Raw genomic sequence first — 14889 nt, 5'->3', positions numbered from 1 at the left:
TTTCTTCCGATTCTAAGACGACACTTCGACGTTATCATAATATTTGAGTTTTTACACAATTCCTTATGGAAAAGTTTTGCGAATGCATTAGGTATAGTAAGATTAATGTCATATATAATTATTATATTAACTAAACACATTTAAACCAAGAATAAGAATATTTTTTGAGGTTAAAATTTAATGTTTTTTCATGACGTTTTATGAAATGTTTTATGGTAAAATTTAAGGAGTTTATTGTGTAAGCTTAGGAATATAAAATTTGAAAGAACCTAGGTAACATCTTGTGCTATCTTGGGTACAGGAAGGTATCAACTCTTTATATTAATATAATTGTGCCCAAAGTACGGAATGAATGCTGTGGTGCATTTAGTAAAGGAATATCAAAAGACGTGGGCAGCGTAGGTGCTAATCCATCCGGTCATCTGAGTCCAGTCGGCGAACTTGTTGAGGAACCCCTTGAACTCCAGAGTGCGCTGCTCATCATGGTGGATGTGATTGCCAGCAAGGCCAACATCTACCATGGGAAGAACGGAATCAGTCACCTGGAATGATTTACATTGTTTTAGCTAGACCGCAGACAAGAGAAGGTGCGCGCGCAGAGATTTGTAGAAATGTTGTGATTATCGTGGTTTATTAGTATGTAGTTAACTAGCGTTTGTTGGTTGATTGCCACGTTGCACTTCCCTCCCGCACGGTGCTTTATTCTGGGCAAAGCACCGTGTAATATTTTGGGAATCTAGCAGAACTTTATTAAATACAGCAACACCCCTTTCACAGGACCCAATTAATATATTTTTTAAATCAATTGTAAACAATAGGGTGCTGAAGTCGCGCCACATGCGTTGGGCACAAGTTTTTGTTTTTCTTTTATATTGCTAAGAAATGGTTAAAACCCATCTGGACCAGGTGTAATGCAATTTGCTAGCTCAGTGCAAAAGGTAGGCCGATGAGAACTCGAATCCATCAGGGGTGGGGAGCTTCTTAGTTCATTTCTTTGTCCATCGGTCAGGGATGGGGCAGGTCAAAGCAATAATTACTCATGAATATGAAGGACACAGGTATATTTAACATTTTCTAAAGAAACACAGAGTTGAATTGAATCTGACTCTCTCTCTTCCTCTCTCTAGGACGACCGGGTGAAACGGGGATTGTTACATGAATTTACCGGTTTGAACACAGAAAGGGTATACTGAAGATGCTTACTGGTTCGCCTAGGAATGATGAATGAAGGGTCCGTGGTCCGGTCATCCGGTCACCACACGAACCAGGAAACAGGTGAATTTAACGGTAATACAAACGACTTCCAACGGGCCGAGTATATAACGGATCCAGAACATGTTTAAGAATGATACGGCAAACTATTGATTACAATAATTGAGTTGGTTTAAACACGCGAGAACTACGCAAGGTTCGGGCGTATTAATAATTGCCAAGCCGGGACGCAGGGAGCGCGACTGCCCGAGGCCCAAGTAGAATTGTGACTGGCGTTGCCCGAGGCGAGATAGGCTGGAGGCCTAGCGGTCGCCGTGGGTGGTCTATCACGTGCAGTTAACATGCCGCGGCCATCTGGCATGAGTAGAGTGGGATTTAGGGTGACCATTGCAGTAAGGTGACCATGCCTTTTAATATGTAGGGTGACTGTATTACGTAACAATATATTCAATAAAAAATAGGAATCCAGTAGTTTTACAGAAATTCTCAAGTGACAAAGTCATCAAATGTCCATTTTGTTTTTGTGACATTTGAAAGGTCCCCATTAAACACCAATTCTAGGTCCTTTTCAGCTGTCTATCAAATTGTAATAAGCTGGCAAGCTAAACAACTTGATAGTTGTTCTCTTCTGCCGATCAGACAGACTTTACAACGTTACATATAAATTTCTGTAAAACAACCTATCCTAAAGTTATATATGATAATGTTATTTCGATAAACGCCCGGGTTGCCTGCAATTCCCTCGTTCAAAGTGGTCGTTCATTATTCTATAGCAATATGTGTGCAGTAGTTGGGTTTAAATCTTCTAGATATTAAGGTATGTACATCTGTTTTCTAAAAACTTTTTACATTAGCCTGCAAATAATTTTTATAAATTATAGCTAATCAATGGGTATTGTTAATGCCATTTTCGGATTACAACTAGACTTTCACAAATTATCCCGCTAAATATGAGTGTATTAATGCTAATTTCATGTGTTATGGAAATCAAAAAACTTTTTACAATTACTTTTTTTACTCAATTTCAGAATTGATCGCCTTTCTCTGAAATTGTGAAAAGTGAAGAAAGAACGAGTGTAGTAATTTGAAAATCAATGTTGACGGTCAGTTGCCGTGTTTTTCACAGGACACAATACGTGTTTTCGGAAGACAATAAAAATCAGCACTAAAAAATTATCGTCTTTGGGTGTGACACTATCAAGTATGGAAGTGTTTCTGTTGTGACATAAAAAGATAGGCTACATACTAATGCGATGACAACTTGACTTCCAGTTCGTTGTGCCGTATCGCGTCCTTGACTAAAACGTATCACATCTTCTTTAAAATGACAATAAAATTAAAAGAAGTTGTGTCATATCACAACTATAAAATTTTATAACGTTTTTAAAATAATAAATTGAATTGAAGCTTACTGCTAATTATGTAAACAATATTATAATTTATTTGTGATAGCAGTGTCCTGTTAGTAGTCCTACCAATTCACTCTGAGTAGTTGCTTAGTTCGTCTAGGGCAGAGGCTCCCAATCCTATCTGACTAACCACCCACTTTTCAATTCTTTTCTATTTACTATTCTATTTTTCTTCAACACCCCCCCTAAGTTAAAGTTTGCAGTGAAAGTTATATGTTTGCCGGGTGAAGGTAAATATGATGGTTTACCGGTTAGTAGCGTGGTAGTTATATTGTTTTAAATTTTTATCCTAGGCGTTGCGAATTCGATCCTCTACTAGATTTGTCCTCCATTATTGCACAAGCCACATTTTCCGCATATAACAATGACAGTGGGTGGTTTCATTTAAAAATATTTTGAGGTTATATTTGTAACCCAAGAATGCTGTATTTAAAAAACTCTTTTCTTTGGGTTATACACTATTTTCAGGAATTTTTAAAAAATATTATCAAAATAAAAAAGTACTGTTAATCCATCAATAATCCCTTGAAAAACAATATCATAATACGAAGATGAGGATATCAACAAACATGAAGATGGTAGACCTCATCTTCATGTTTGTTGATGATGAGCCATGAAGATGAGGAAATCAATAAACATGATGATGAATTTACAGCCGTGAAGATGATTTAATAAAACGATTATTAGCAGTTTGACACTACTTCAAGAAAACGCAGGTGCATGAACCGATGTAGTCTGAAAGTACTAAGATGAAGAATACTCATCTTTCTCCGTGTCCCATCCATAGATAAACATAGATAGTAGAAGCTAAGCTCTGACCAAACTGCATGGCCAATGAACTATATGCTTTGGTGTGTAGATAAAAGCAAAGGCGGGGCGCGACTGAAAGAAGATTCAATTTGCTGTCCACCGAGAAAACCTACTGATATGAAATACTGTTAATTTATTGAAAATCTGGTCAAATTATTGCTACATGCTACTTTATAAGTATCTTAGTGTCACTATCAGTATTTGTATGAACATTTTTTCCACAGTCCGCATAAAACATTCGCTTTTGACTGATACTTTGTTAAGAACTCTTTCAATCCATTTGTTACTGGCCTGCAGTCCCATTTTTAACAGGAAAACGAATAATTTGACCAGATTTTTAATAAAACAGTATTTTATATCAGTAAGTTTTCTCAGTGCAGATCCCATGAAAAATGTTTTACTTATTAAAGAAATCGCATTATTGTATTTTTGATACTGTTTATATGATTAATAAGGTTTATCTGCAAGATTTTTGCAATTTGATAATTGATTTCATTAGGAAAATGTTTTTTTTAATTCCTTTGACCCACATTTCAGCACTTTACCGCCCCCTTGGAGCCTTTCACCGCCCTCCATTCGCCGCCAAGGTCACAACAGGATCTCATCAACGCTCCCGTTCGTAGTCACTGGCTAGGGTCTGGTTCGATTATGAGTATTTTGGATTGTCTCATTCTGGGTGCCCTTCGATAGAGTCGTTGGTTAGGAAAGAGTCGGGCTGACAAAGTGTTTGTTGTCTGGCTTGGGTGCAAAATTACGAAACTTACGTTGAATGTTATTGAAATGGGGAAATCTTGCGTGGCGTCTCCCCTGACAATATGGAGGAAGTAGGTAGGTCTTCCCTTCCATGTTGCTGAAGCTATTGGCTCCGTGGGTAAACTCCAGTTAGCCACCGACACTCCTTCTCTTGGCGCGAACGTTAGTGTCACTCTTATGGGACCTGCAAACATACATGCACATAATTACATTGGGGATTGTTGGTAGGGAAACCTCCACTCACTTATTATTTACATCACATTAATAAAATCATTACAAATAATTAAAAATACTATTTTTGGCTGTGGGTATTTAATTGTAACTCTGGTTTAATGAACTAGGATTTAAAAAAAAAATTGGAACTGATGATTTGAACAAGAATTCAGACGAGCGATAAAGTACCTAAGTAAAGTGCACAAACTTCAGGAGGTGATTCTATATGATTCGAAATTTCATTGTTTTTTTTTTCCCCATCAAACTTATCATACAAAAATATTTATTTTTTCATACAAACAATTGAACTTTTTTACCTGTTATTTCGTAAAAAGTTTCTTATCTTTTTTATTTTTACTGTCATGCAGAATCACCCCCTGAAGTTAGTGCACTTTACCCCCGGACACCTTGTATAATATTTTAGCAGAAAATTATTTTATTTATCAGTTTCGAAATTGGACCAACAAATGTATCAAGAATTTATCCTGTGATTTTTCACAGGTCTGCATAGAATCTATTATTATATTTTCCAGGAGTTTAATCTATGGAGTAGGTAGTATTGTTTAAAAAAAAAACAAAAAAATCTATATACTTATTTCATTACATAATGAAATTTTAGTTTTGATAAATAAGGATAAAGTGTAAGGTTTCTTGTAAAGCTATACTTTTGTAGATAACATTGTTTGAATTAAATTAGACTTTATTTTTACACAACGGATTTGAGTGTACATATTTTTAAATACATCTATTTGAAATTCCATTTTGTTTTCTTAGTTGAATGAATAAATAGAATGAATGAGTGGAAATTTTGAAGTGGAAATAAACGCACTTCCCGACATCCGATCGAGTTGAAACTCAGCAGTTAGACTGGTTGTCGATGACAATGCATTCTATCAGCATTTGGTGGCATTCATGCGCGCACGCATGCATTTCTCTGAAATTGGATGATTTTAAAATTTAAAGCAGTCATATTATGAAATAAATATCTGTACCATCCAATTACGTTTTGACTTAAGTGATAGCGTGGTTTACTCATATTAGTCAGTCCCTGGAATTTTTTTTTTAAATATGTCTATTAATAAAAATGTATTATTAAAAAAATTAATTTTTTACGGGTTGTTTTTTGCAAAAACTTACCTTTGATGAGCAGTTTCAAATTGCATGAATTCACCGATGTACAGTGTCTTTCTGCAACGGTGAATGCCGTCGGAGATGGGATCACAGGTGCAGTTGAAGGAATCCAACTGCTTGTTCGGCTGAAAGACAAAATACAATTATTATATTTGGAAATAATAATAATGATTTTTATTAGACCGGTTGGTTTGGCTGGAAATTACTAAAATAACAAACTAACCTAACGGTAAGTGGCAAAATAGAACACTTTTGAAAATTAATTTCAACACATTCTTTGCGGGAAACGAGAAAATTCGTCATACGCCTTTTTACAGTAAGACGCGGTAGACGAGTTTACTCATTTTGTTGCCCAAAGCGGTAAGGAGCGGGAAACTTGTAAACAAAGGGTTCTAAATGGGTGCGGGGTCATGTGTTTTCTATTGTCGGCGGTACCCGATCTATCTACCTGTCAATACAATGAGTTTGAAACAAAACAAAAAAATAAAATCGTTGTCGCATATGTTCCGCTCACAAACTATGCAGTGAAACGCGGTACATGTGCAAGTTTTGCAATGTGCCCCTGCATAAAGGAAAGTGTTATGAACGCTATCACACATTGAAGCACTACATATTACGTTATAGTTTTTTTTTATATGTATTGAAAATTTCTAAATAATCTTGTAATTTTGTATGAATAAATTTCGATATGTTATTTCGATTGTGAAATACTGTTTTTTCTATGATTCCCAAGAAAGTACATAGAAAGTTTTTGTTCATAAAAAAAGGAATTACGCATACATTGCTAAGTAAATAAATAGAGACATCTTTTTAAAGTAAAACACTGAAAGAATCATCGAAAAATAACAAATAGATCATAAGATATGAATATTTTGCGGAAAGTCTAATTTTGGCGCTAAAATTTAAAAAAACACCCGCGCTTCGCCCCCAATTTGGTGGTAAAATGCCCGACCATATAGTGTTAAAAAGTGAAAAAATATTTGCAGATTAGGTTAGATTTTTTTTTTCCACTATAACTTTTCACTTTCCGTGACTCAATCACTTTTATAAGTTCTGTTTGATCAGGGAATCAATCTAACTTAACCCAACCAAGGCTGTTATTGTTCTGTTTTAACCAGTTAGTGCAGTAATTGGCCTACAATGACTTAACAGATTGTAATTTATTTATTTACCTCTAATACACAAAGTAATTTAGACAAAGCGATAATATATTTATACAAGACATTCGGATATAAAGTGAAGTAAATTATATTGTGATCAGAGCCGGCGCAACTGGATCAGACTCGCCAAGGCGCTGATAATACCTAACACCTCATACAGAGCCCTTGAAGTTTTTACTAGCGCCAGGCGACGTTTGGCTCAGCACCGGCCCTGATTATGATAGTACAATAATAATTTTTTTAAATTTATTCATGTTCTCCATAAAACGGTTATACACCAATATATTACAGAGAAGATCACAATTCTGTCTATTATTTCAAAAGCATGTCGGAAATCAAAAAACACTGCTTTTGGACCACGCTTATTTTCCATTAATTAATTACATAGTTTATGGTTTTTTCACATGAATATTTCTAAAACCAGATTGCTGACTAACTAAAATTACATTTTTTCAATATATACACTTCTCAAATTATACTGAATCCATTAAATTTCATAATTTTAACTCCCTCCAAACACGACGTCTAATTTTTGATCAAATCTTATTGTTTAAAATCCTAAATAATGGTCTGGACTCACCAGAACTTACCAATTTAATAAATCTTCATATTCCGTCTAGGTCAACCCGACAATCTGATTTATTTTATCTACCCTCGTGTAGAACAAACATTCGAAAAAATTCCCCAATTCCTCGTATATGTGCACAATATAATACAAAATTTTACAGCATTGACATTTTTGGTAATAACCTAAAGAAATATCGATATGAAGTAATGCGTACGATCGATTATTACATAATATGAGAGTATGGAATGTATCGGCAGCATCTCCTATCCCTACCTATTTTCCTCTTCCTCTCCCCTTCCTTTAACACCAAATTAATTTTAAGATATTAAAACTTCATTTCCAATGAACTTTAACATAAGAAACTTCTGTGGCTTGACTTCAGTTAACTTGTATATTTATATCTATCATTGTATATTATCTGTTTGTTTCTTACAAAATAAATAAATAAATACTAAGCTTCTCTTTAACAACAGATTCCAGTTTTATTATTTTAGTTTAACAAATATTCTATTCTTTATTGGTCTAATATCTTGGGAATTGGCATTATTAAAGATGTTTCCATGAATTTGGGATGATTCCTTTCATCGGTGAATTGTTTATGATATCCACTAAGCGATCTCTTATAGCGGGCGTATTTGAGTTACATGTATAAAGTGTAAAAGGTCATGGGGGCTTTACTATTTTGTTACGTATGTTAAAAGATAGTTGCTCAACTGTCAATAAGTGATGTTGAAAATGTCAATGGTCAATGCAGAATCGTCAAGCAGTTGAGTCGCTCTGTTTATTGGCGTGTTCTGATAGGCAGAAGGCCTCGCTTTCGGCTTATGAAAAAGTGCATGGGATCTTCCATGGGTGTACTTGTTAAGGACATATAAGTTAACCACTTTTAATGTAAGTGTAGTTCCAGCAATTAGTTCTTCTAAGGTGTTGTGATGTGGCCTGTTGTTAACAAGGATGGATATAGGAATGAATAGTACGTATATTATTAGTTTAAAATATAATTTTATCAGAGATGTGAGACCACTGAAGAGATAAAGTGGAAGAAGTGTGTTGTGGGAGTGACTGTGTGCCCGAAATGAGTTCAATTTTATCCTACTTTAAATACTGAAATTCACTGACTTGAATATAACAAAATCATCAATCTCATTAATCTCATTGGACTCTCAGAGGCCTAGGAGTCAAAAAGTCTAACACAAGTTGGCCAATTAGTTTTATTTCAACTCGGCATAGATGCATAGATACTTTCAGTATCGCCCTGACGAAAGATCACCAAAACCTAGAAAGTTGCTTGAAATGACTTATTGTTGGTGATCAGAACTGAATAGTCATCTCCTTCCCTCCTACTTTTAACCTCACAACATATTAGCAAATAAAAACATACTAAATCCACTTATTAAATCTCAAAAAGCCATAATGAAAATTATACTGAAAGTTCCTGTAAGAACTAGCACTAACGAAATCTTCACCAATCTTAACATCATGTCACTTAAACAACTATATTCTAAAACTATACTCATTTACATTCATAAGCACAAAACACAAGAAATAACAACAAACACGTACAATAGAAACACTAGATCTCATGATCAAAAACTAATCCAACAAATAATTACTAATACAACTTTTGGGCAAAAAAGCTTCTTATATCATAGTATTAAACTCTACAACAAAATACCACTCACACTCAAAAACCTCAACACTTTAACATTTAAATCTGAAATAAAAAGCTGGATACTTAACATAGGAAGATCTGAAATAGAAAATTTACTGAAATCAAACACAGACTAAAACAGAATCAACTGAACTATACTAAAAAACACTTCATATATATCAAAAAACATCTTTTTTTTATAGTGAATACCTCACAAGAGTCCCAACTGCTCCCGTCTGGAGCCAGTGAGACTATGGCATCCCCAATTGGGGGATGTTGTGAGGCTGAAGGTAAGTGGGGAAGGGAAATAGGAAGGTGGGGAAGTACCTGGCTATTCAGATCTAGTCACTAAACACGGCTAAAGCCATTTGGAGCAACGTTTCAATTCTGAATGGTGGTCTTACACCAGGGCGATACTGGTAGTATCTTCCACTCTGGAACGTGCCGCAAATATACTATTTATTATTTTAATTAATTAATTGTGAAATAACACAAATTAATCAAATAAAATTTATTTGCGCACGCCGGGTTGGAACCCGCGACCTTCGGAATGGCAGTCCAATGCGTTACCACTGGACTATGCCGGCCGTCAATAATATATTCTATAATATCTTACTTATTTTAAAATTATTAAAAAATATATATATAGGTATATATATATTGCATGATATTTGTTCATAATTAAATTTATTTGTAACTTTGATGTAATATTAATTTTCTTATAATTAAATTATACATAATATGTAAATGAAATCCTCAGCACGGGAGATCCCAGTGAGGATATCATTATATCTATTTGTTACACAAAAAAAAAGATAATAAAACACTTATTATTATTATTATTCAAATCATCGCTACCATAGTCCCAATGGCTTCGGGCAGTTGACTCTTGCGCAGTATTCATTAAAACTACTCCTATATATTTATCTCTTCAGTGTATGAGACAAATAAGTTTGGAAAACTAGGCTAGATTAATTAATTAATTTATTTATTAACACCCTTTTTAGGGGCTTTCACAATGCCTTTTAATGTTTTAAATAAATTACCTGAGGGGAACCATTCGTGCCACGTACAGGGGCACACCACAGTAAAGTTCATCATCGCAATCTTTATTCAGATAAGATATGTTGCGGCCTGCCAAGTCGATGGTGCGAGGGCTATTCCGGTCCAGATTGAGGACGAAGTATCCTGTCTCATGTCTTCTCAGTTCTCTCATCTCGTTGTAGAAAGATCGCTCTGAATGCTAAATTTAGGGAAAAATATAATATGTTGTTACTATACAACAATAATATAGGACAATGAACGATGATTATGAATATACACATAAGTTAAAAGATCGAAAACCGCTCATTCCTTAACGGTTCAATCTAGCAAATATGACATCCCAAATACCATTCTCACAAACATATTGTTTTGACAGAATAATTAAAAGCGTCATATTATAAATCGTTATGTAATATCTATTCATTCATACTCAATTTCTATTCTATATTCAAATAAAAATGCCATTATTATCGTACCGTTTTACTTATTTTTTTCTGCAAAAAATCAATACTCTAGTCGTTCACCACTAACGTCAGAATGAATAAACCTGCCCTAAAACTAAATTTGCAAAACAATCCATGGCGTTTGCGCATTATTGAATAAGTATATGTCATCGTTAGTATTTCGGATGCCGTCTCCTGCAACATTTTGTAGAACAACTTGGCAATCATGGTTTCCTGTGCATTCAAACTGTGTAAAGAGAATAAGCACTAACAACGCATTACATTCTACAGGTAATTGTTATTTGAATTCATTTTAAGCTTTTCAGTTTAATATGAACAGTTTTTAAGGCGTCGGTGAGCCACATTTATACTATCGAAGAATAAGTAAAGTGATCATTTAGTAAATTATACCACAATTGCAAAAGGGAAGACTATTTTCTCTTACAAAATATTAGGCTTTTGTGAATAAAAATAATAATAGAATACAATTCCACGGTTTGGTCCCCAAACTATGAGGTTCATTCACATGTGATTGAAAGAATCCAAAATAAATTTTTAAGATATGTTAATTTTAAAATGGGCATTCCTAGAGAATGCCTAAATTACGATAACGTACTTTGTTCATTAAATTTAATAAAATTATCTGATGGTAGAATCATTTTCGATTTAACCTGTTTGTAAAAAATCATTAATTCAATGTTTGATACCCCTGATTCATTATCTGTAATATTAGTATAGGATCCCTTAAAGAACGACCGTCACCGAGATGTTTATTTGATGAAACGTATTTTATATTTAATTTAATATGTCAATAAATATATTGCATATCGGTTGCCTAGCAAATTTTAGTCCAGGGTATGATTAATTAATAATTAAAAAAAAAATTTTTTTTAAACATTTCACCGGTTTGATTATTATACAAATTCTATACCAATCGAAAGTATGAAACCCATAGAATATGCAAACGTTAGGTTGCCTACTCTTTTCCGGTCACAACTCTCAGGTTGCCATGTATAAACAGGTAAATCGAAAAAGCATTTTGCACCGGTCTGATTATTGAATAAAAATTATATGAAATTAAAGATTATTTCATTATGAACACGATGGTATAAGGTTGCCTGCTAAAAATCAGTCCCGAATTCCGGTTGTCGAATTTTGAAAACTAAAACTTTTTGAAAGATTGCCGCGAATTCTCGTGTGCGACTGAGAGGTCCCAACCAACCATCCCATGCGATAGAATAGGACAAAGCATAGCAGCTGTCCGTCCTGTGATATTTTGTCTTTCTATTTATTTTTGTACAATTGTTTTAAATAGTCGTTTCCTGCACTATTTGCGTGTACAATTTTGTAAATATTTTTTATATATATGTATATGTATGTAAAAGCCTTAATAGGTGTGAAATAAATAAATAAATAAGTAAAACCTTTTACGGTCAGTTGGCATCGCATTTGGGTCCCACCCATGCATTGTGCTTTCAATTCCTAAGCTGGCGAAGTCCTCCATCACAACGCAAGCAACATTTTCCACTTACTGAAGGTGGTAGTAGGAGATTTTCAAATATTGTCAGATTATTCATAACCCGGCAACGTTTGTCTTTCGAGGTATTTGCGCACCGTTGTAAAAAAGGATGTCTTGTTCGTCGTAAGCAGATTTCATTATCAAAGACTAAAATATTTTAGCTGCAATGTGAGCTGCCCGCAGACTCTCGGATACATTTATTTCCAATTCACTGAAAGGTTAACCCACGCCCGTAGTGGTGTATCTGTTATTTCTTTATTCTGTGATACATACCATGATCCAGTATCTTTGCAGTCTTGGCGTGTCAGGTCCCGCCCTGTAGGGGTGTCCAATGGATGTGGTCAGAGAGATAGGCAGCATCAGGATTCCTATACCGAACAGCAAGCCCAGCACGATGCCTGGTTTTCTTACCAAGCCTAACAGCGGGATCTTAGACAAAGAAATGGTTGATTAGTTTCAATGTATTGATATTTGATGGCCATCAAATCAAAGTCCCGTTAACCTGTTGACAGCGTATCCTTAAAGATACGTTTAAAAAATCATTTCTCTGCTGGATATGTAACTATCTATTCTGGGAAACTACGTTTCGTAGATTATGTACTATGTTTATAAATATATAAACGCATTATCTGGTAACACGGTATAATTTAACTATGCAAAAAGGAAGTAAGTTATGATGAAAATAGAATCATACGGCGCGTGCCAGCCCACAAATAGTTGAAAGCCGATTCTAGGTGACCAATGAAAAAGCACAATAAATGTTTGTCAAGTATTTATTCTTGTCAACTGATCACAATTTGATAGAAAGCTGAAATCGGCATTTGACAGGGGCCTTATAAATGTCAAAAAACAAAATGGCGCTGATTGACTATTTGACGAAAATGTTACATTTGATTTTCTGTGAAACACCCTAACATAATTCATTGTTTTTATAATATTAACTAACTTTTGACAAATCACGGGATAGTCACAGAGGTGCTATTGTGCACTAATATCTCAAAAACATAGTAGTCCGCGAGGACCGGAATTGGCAGTTTCCAGCCATTCGGCATTAGAGCATTGGGAGTACTGGAGGTCAAGTTGAACTAATTGGAGGTAAAAAAAATGCAACTAAAATTTTCAATTCATGTCTATGGGGATAGTCTGAATTCTCGAGAAATCTGTTCCAATTTTGAAAATGCAATTAAAATAATTTTCTGTTAATAAATAAATGTTTATCGCTTGTCTGAATTCTCAAAATAAACATTTCCAATTACTATTTTGAAAATTATAGTATTCAAAACAAAAGTTCTAAAGTTCATTGAACCGGAGTTCAGACAGAGCCACAAGCGAAATTAGTATTTTTAAAGACATATGAATAACTTACGGCGAAGTTCAGCAGATATAAGACGAGTATAGTGGACATGAGTCCGATGTACATGTCTCCGTTGACAGTTCCCGAGCGGCCCATGACAGGGATGAACATCATGTAGACCATCAGCACTACGTACATCTGGAAGATCACGGAGGGGATGTGGCAAACCAGGTACACCCACACCCACTTGTGGACTGGAACAAACATACAAGTATTACTGCTTTATCACGAAATAATTATTTTTTACATTATTTTCACACGGGAGACCCTTGGAAATAATTTCAATGAGGGAAACATATAACACGTGTTGTTTTATTCGGACTTGTACTTTTTTCCTAGGAATCTTACCGGGAAGTGCTTTATAAGGACGGGTTGTTTCGGAGAATTTGAACAATTCTTCAAATTTCAAAGTTAATTTTCAAGTTCTGTTATTATTCCAGTTCTGTCAAGCAACTAACCTAAAATGTTATAATAACAGAACTTGAAGGACTTTCACAGAACCCAAAATAGAACGTTGGATTTGATGAATTGTTCAAATTCTATATAACAACCCGTCCTTAGTGTTAAAAATAAAAATGGACTTTTGAATTCGGGATACAAAATTTATCCAATTGTAAATGATAATCCAAGTAAGTATAATCTTAATACAGGGTTTTCCAATAAGAGGTGTTATTTTGATATTCAATCGTAAAAGATCAATGGTTTCGTTGGTTGTGTGGCACGTAGCGCCGTCTTGTTGAAAGTAAACGTTGTCCAGATCAATACCATCCAATTCCAGCCATAAAAAATCATTAATCATCTCTCGATAGCGATCCATTCACCGTAACTGTTTTGCACCAGCCTAATTTTCGAAAAAGTAAGGTCCAATGACTCCGCCGGACCAAAAACCGCACCAAACAGTCACACGTTGAGGATAGAGAGGCTTTTCAACAATAACTCTTGGGTTTTCCGAGCCCCAGATGCGACAATTTTTTTTGTTGACGAAGCCACCGAGGTGGAAATGGGCCTAATCACTCAAGATGATTTGTATTTGATTCACTCAAGTGAATTTTAATAATTTCAATGCGTTGTTGAAGCGTGTATCTTTCCATTTTTATTGATGGCGTAGTTTCTACTTGTCAAATATCAAAAAATGACAGCATTAAAAGTAACATCTACCGAAATAGCAGGCTATTCAAAATAACACCTCTTATTGGAAAACCCGTAGTAGACAAATTCTGATAGGAGAGGGGCAATCAGAAAAAGAAAAAAAGATATTCAGACTAAATGGACTAAATCTAGCTTATTTCAAGAAAACTGTAGATGAAATTACTCAATCCTCAAATGTCTTATATTTATAAATATAAATGCAATATTTATATCAAAATATGAAAAACAAATAGCCACTTTCATATAAACTTGAAGATTTTTAATTAGTTTTACAAATCTGTAAATATTAGTTTTTATCGTCTGTCTCCTGTAATAATTTCGTTTTGATGCTTGAAGGGTTTTGAAGTATAAACTCCATCCGGAACTAAGATACATAACAAGCCCAACAGAATTCAGGTCCAAACTAAAAACTTACCTTTTTAGGCTCTCATACCCTTAACCCTTTTGCTGCCCGAATGTAAACACAAGATAGA

General features: G+C 34.6%; 1 protein-coding gene across 1 annotated transcript in view; it reads right to left on the bottom strand.

Annotated features, from left to right (window-relative positions):
- Nucleotides 1-14889, bottom strand: part of LOC149411887 (endoplasmic reticulum metallopeptidase 1-like) — a 48713-nt gene continuing 33824 nt past the window's right edge. The window contains exons 14-19 of the mRNA XM_089646441.1: nucleotides 13280-13461; nucleotides 12187-12342; nucleotides 9954-10150; nucleotides 5535-5653; nucleotides 4196-4368; nucleotides 1-542 (exon numbers count right to left, since the gene is read on the bottom strand). Coding sequence (XP_089502567.1) covers nucleotides 381-542; nucleotides 4196-4368; nucleotides 5535-5653; nucleotides 9954-10150; nucleotides 12187-12342; nucleotides 13280-13461 — 989 coding nt within the window. The 3' untranslated portion in view covers nucleotides 1-380. The remainder of the gene's footprint in view (nucleotides 543-4195; nucleotides 4369-5534; nucleotides 5654-9953; nucleotides 10151-12186; nucleotides 12343-13279; nucleotides 13462-14889) is intronic.

The sequence above is a fragment of the Hesperophylax consimilis genome, chromosome 24 (genome assembly GCF_061612785.1).
Source record: "Hesperophylax consimilis isolate HC1 chromosome 24, BYU_Hcon_1.0, whole genome shotgun sequence".
Classification (NCBI taxonomy): Eukaryota; Metazoa; Arthropoda; class Insecta; order Trichoptera; family Limnephilidae; genus Hesperophylax; species Hesperophylax consimilis.
The sequence above is the reverse complement of the archived record's forward strand: the minus strand, read 5'-3'. Positions and strand labels throughout refer to the sequence as shown.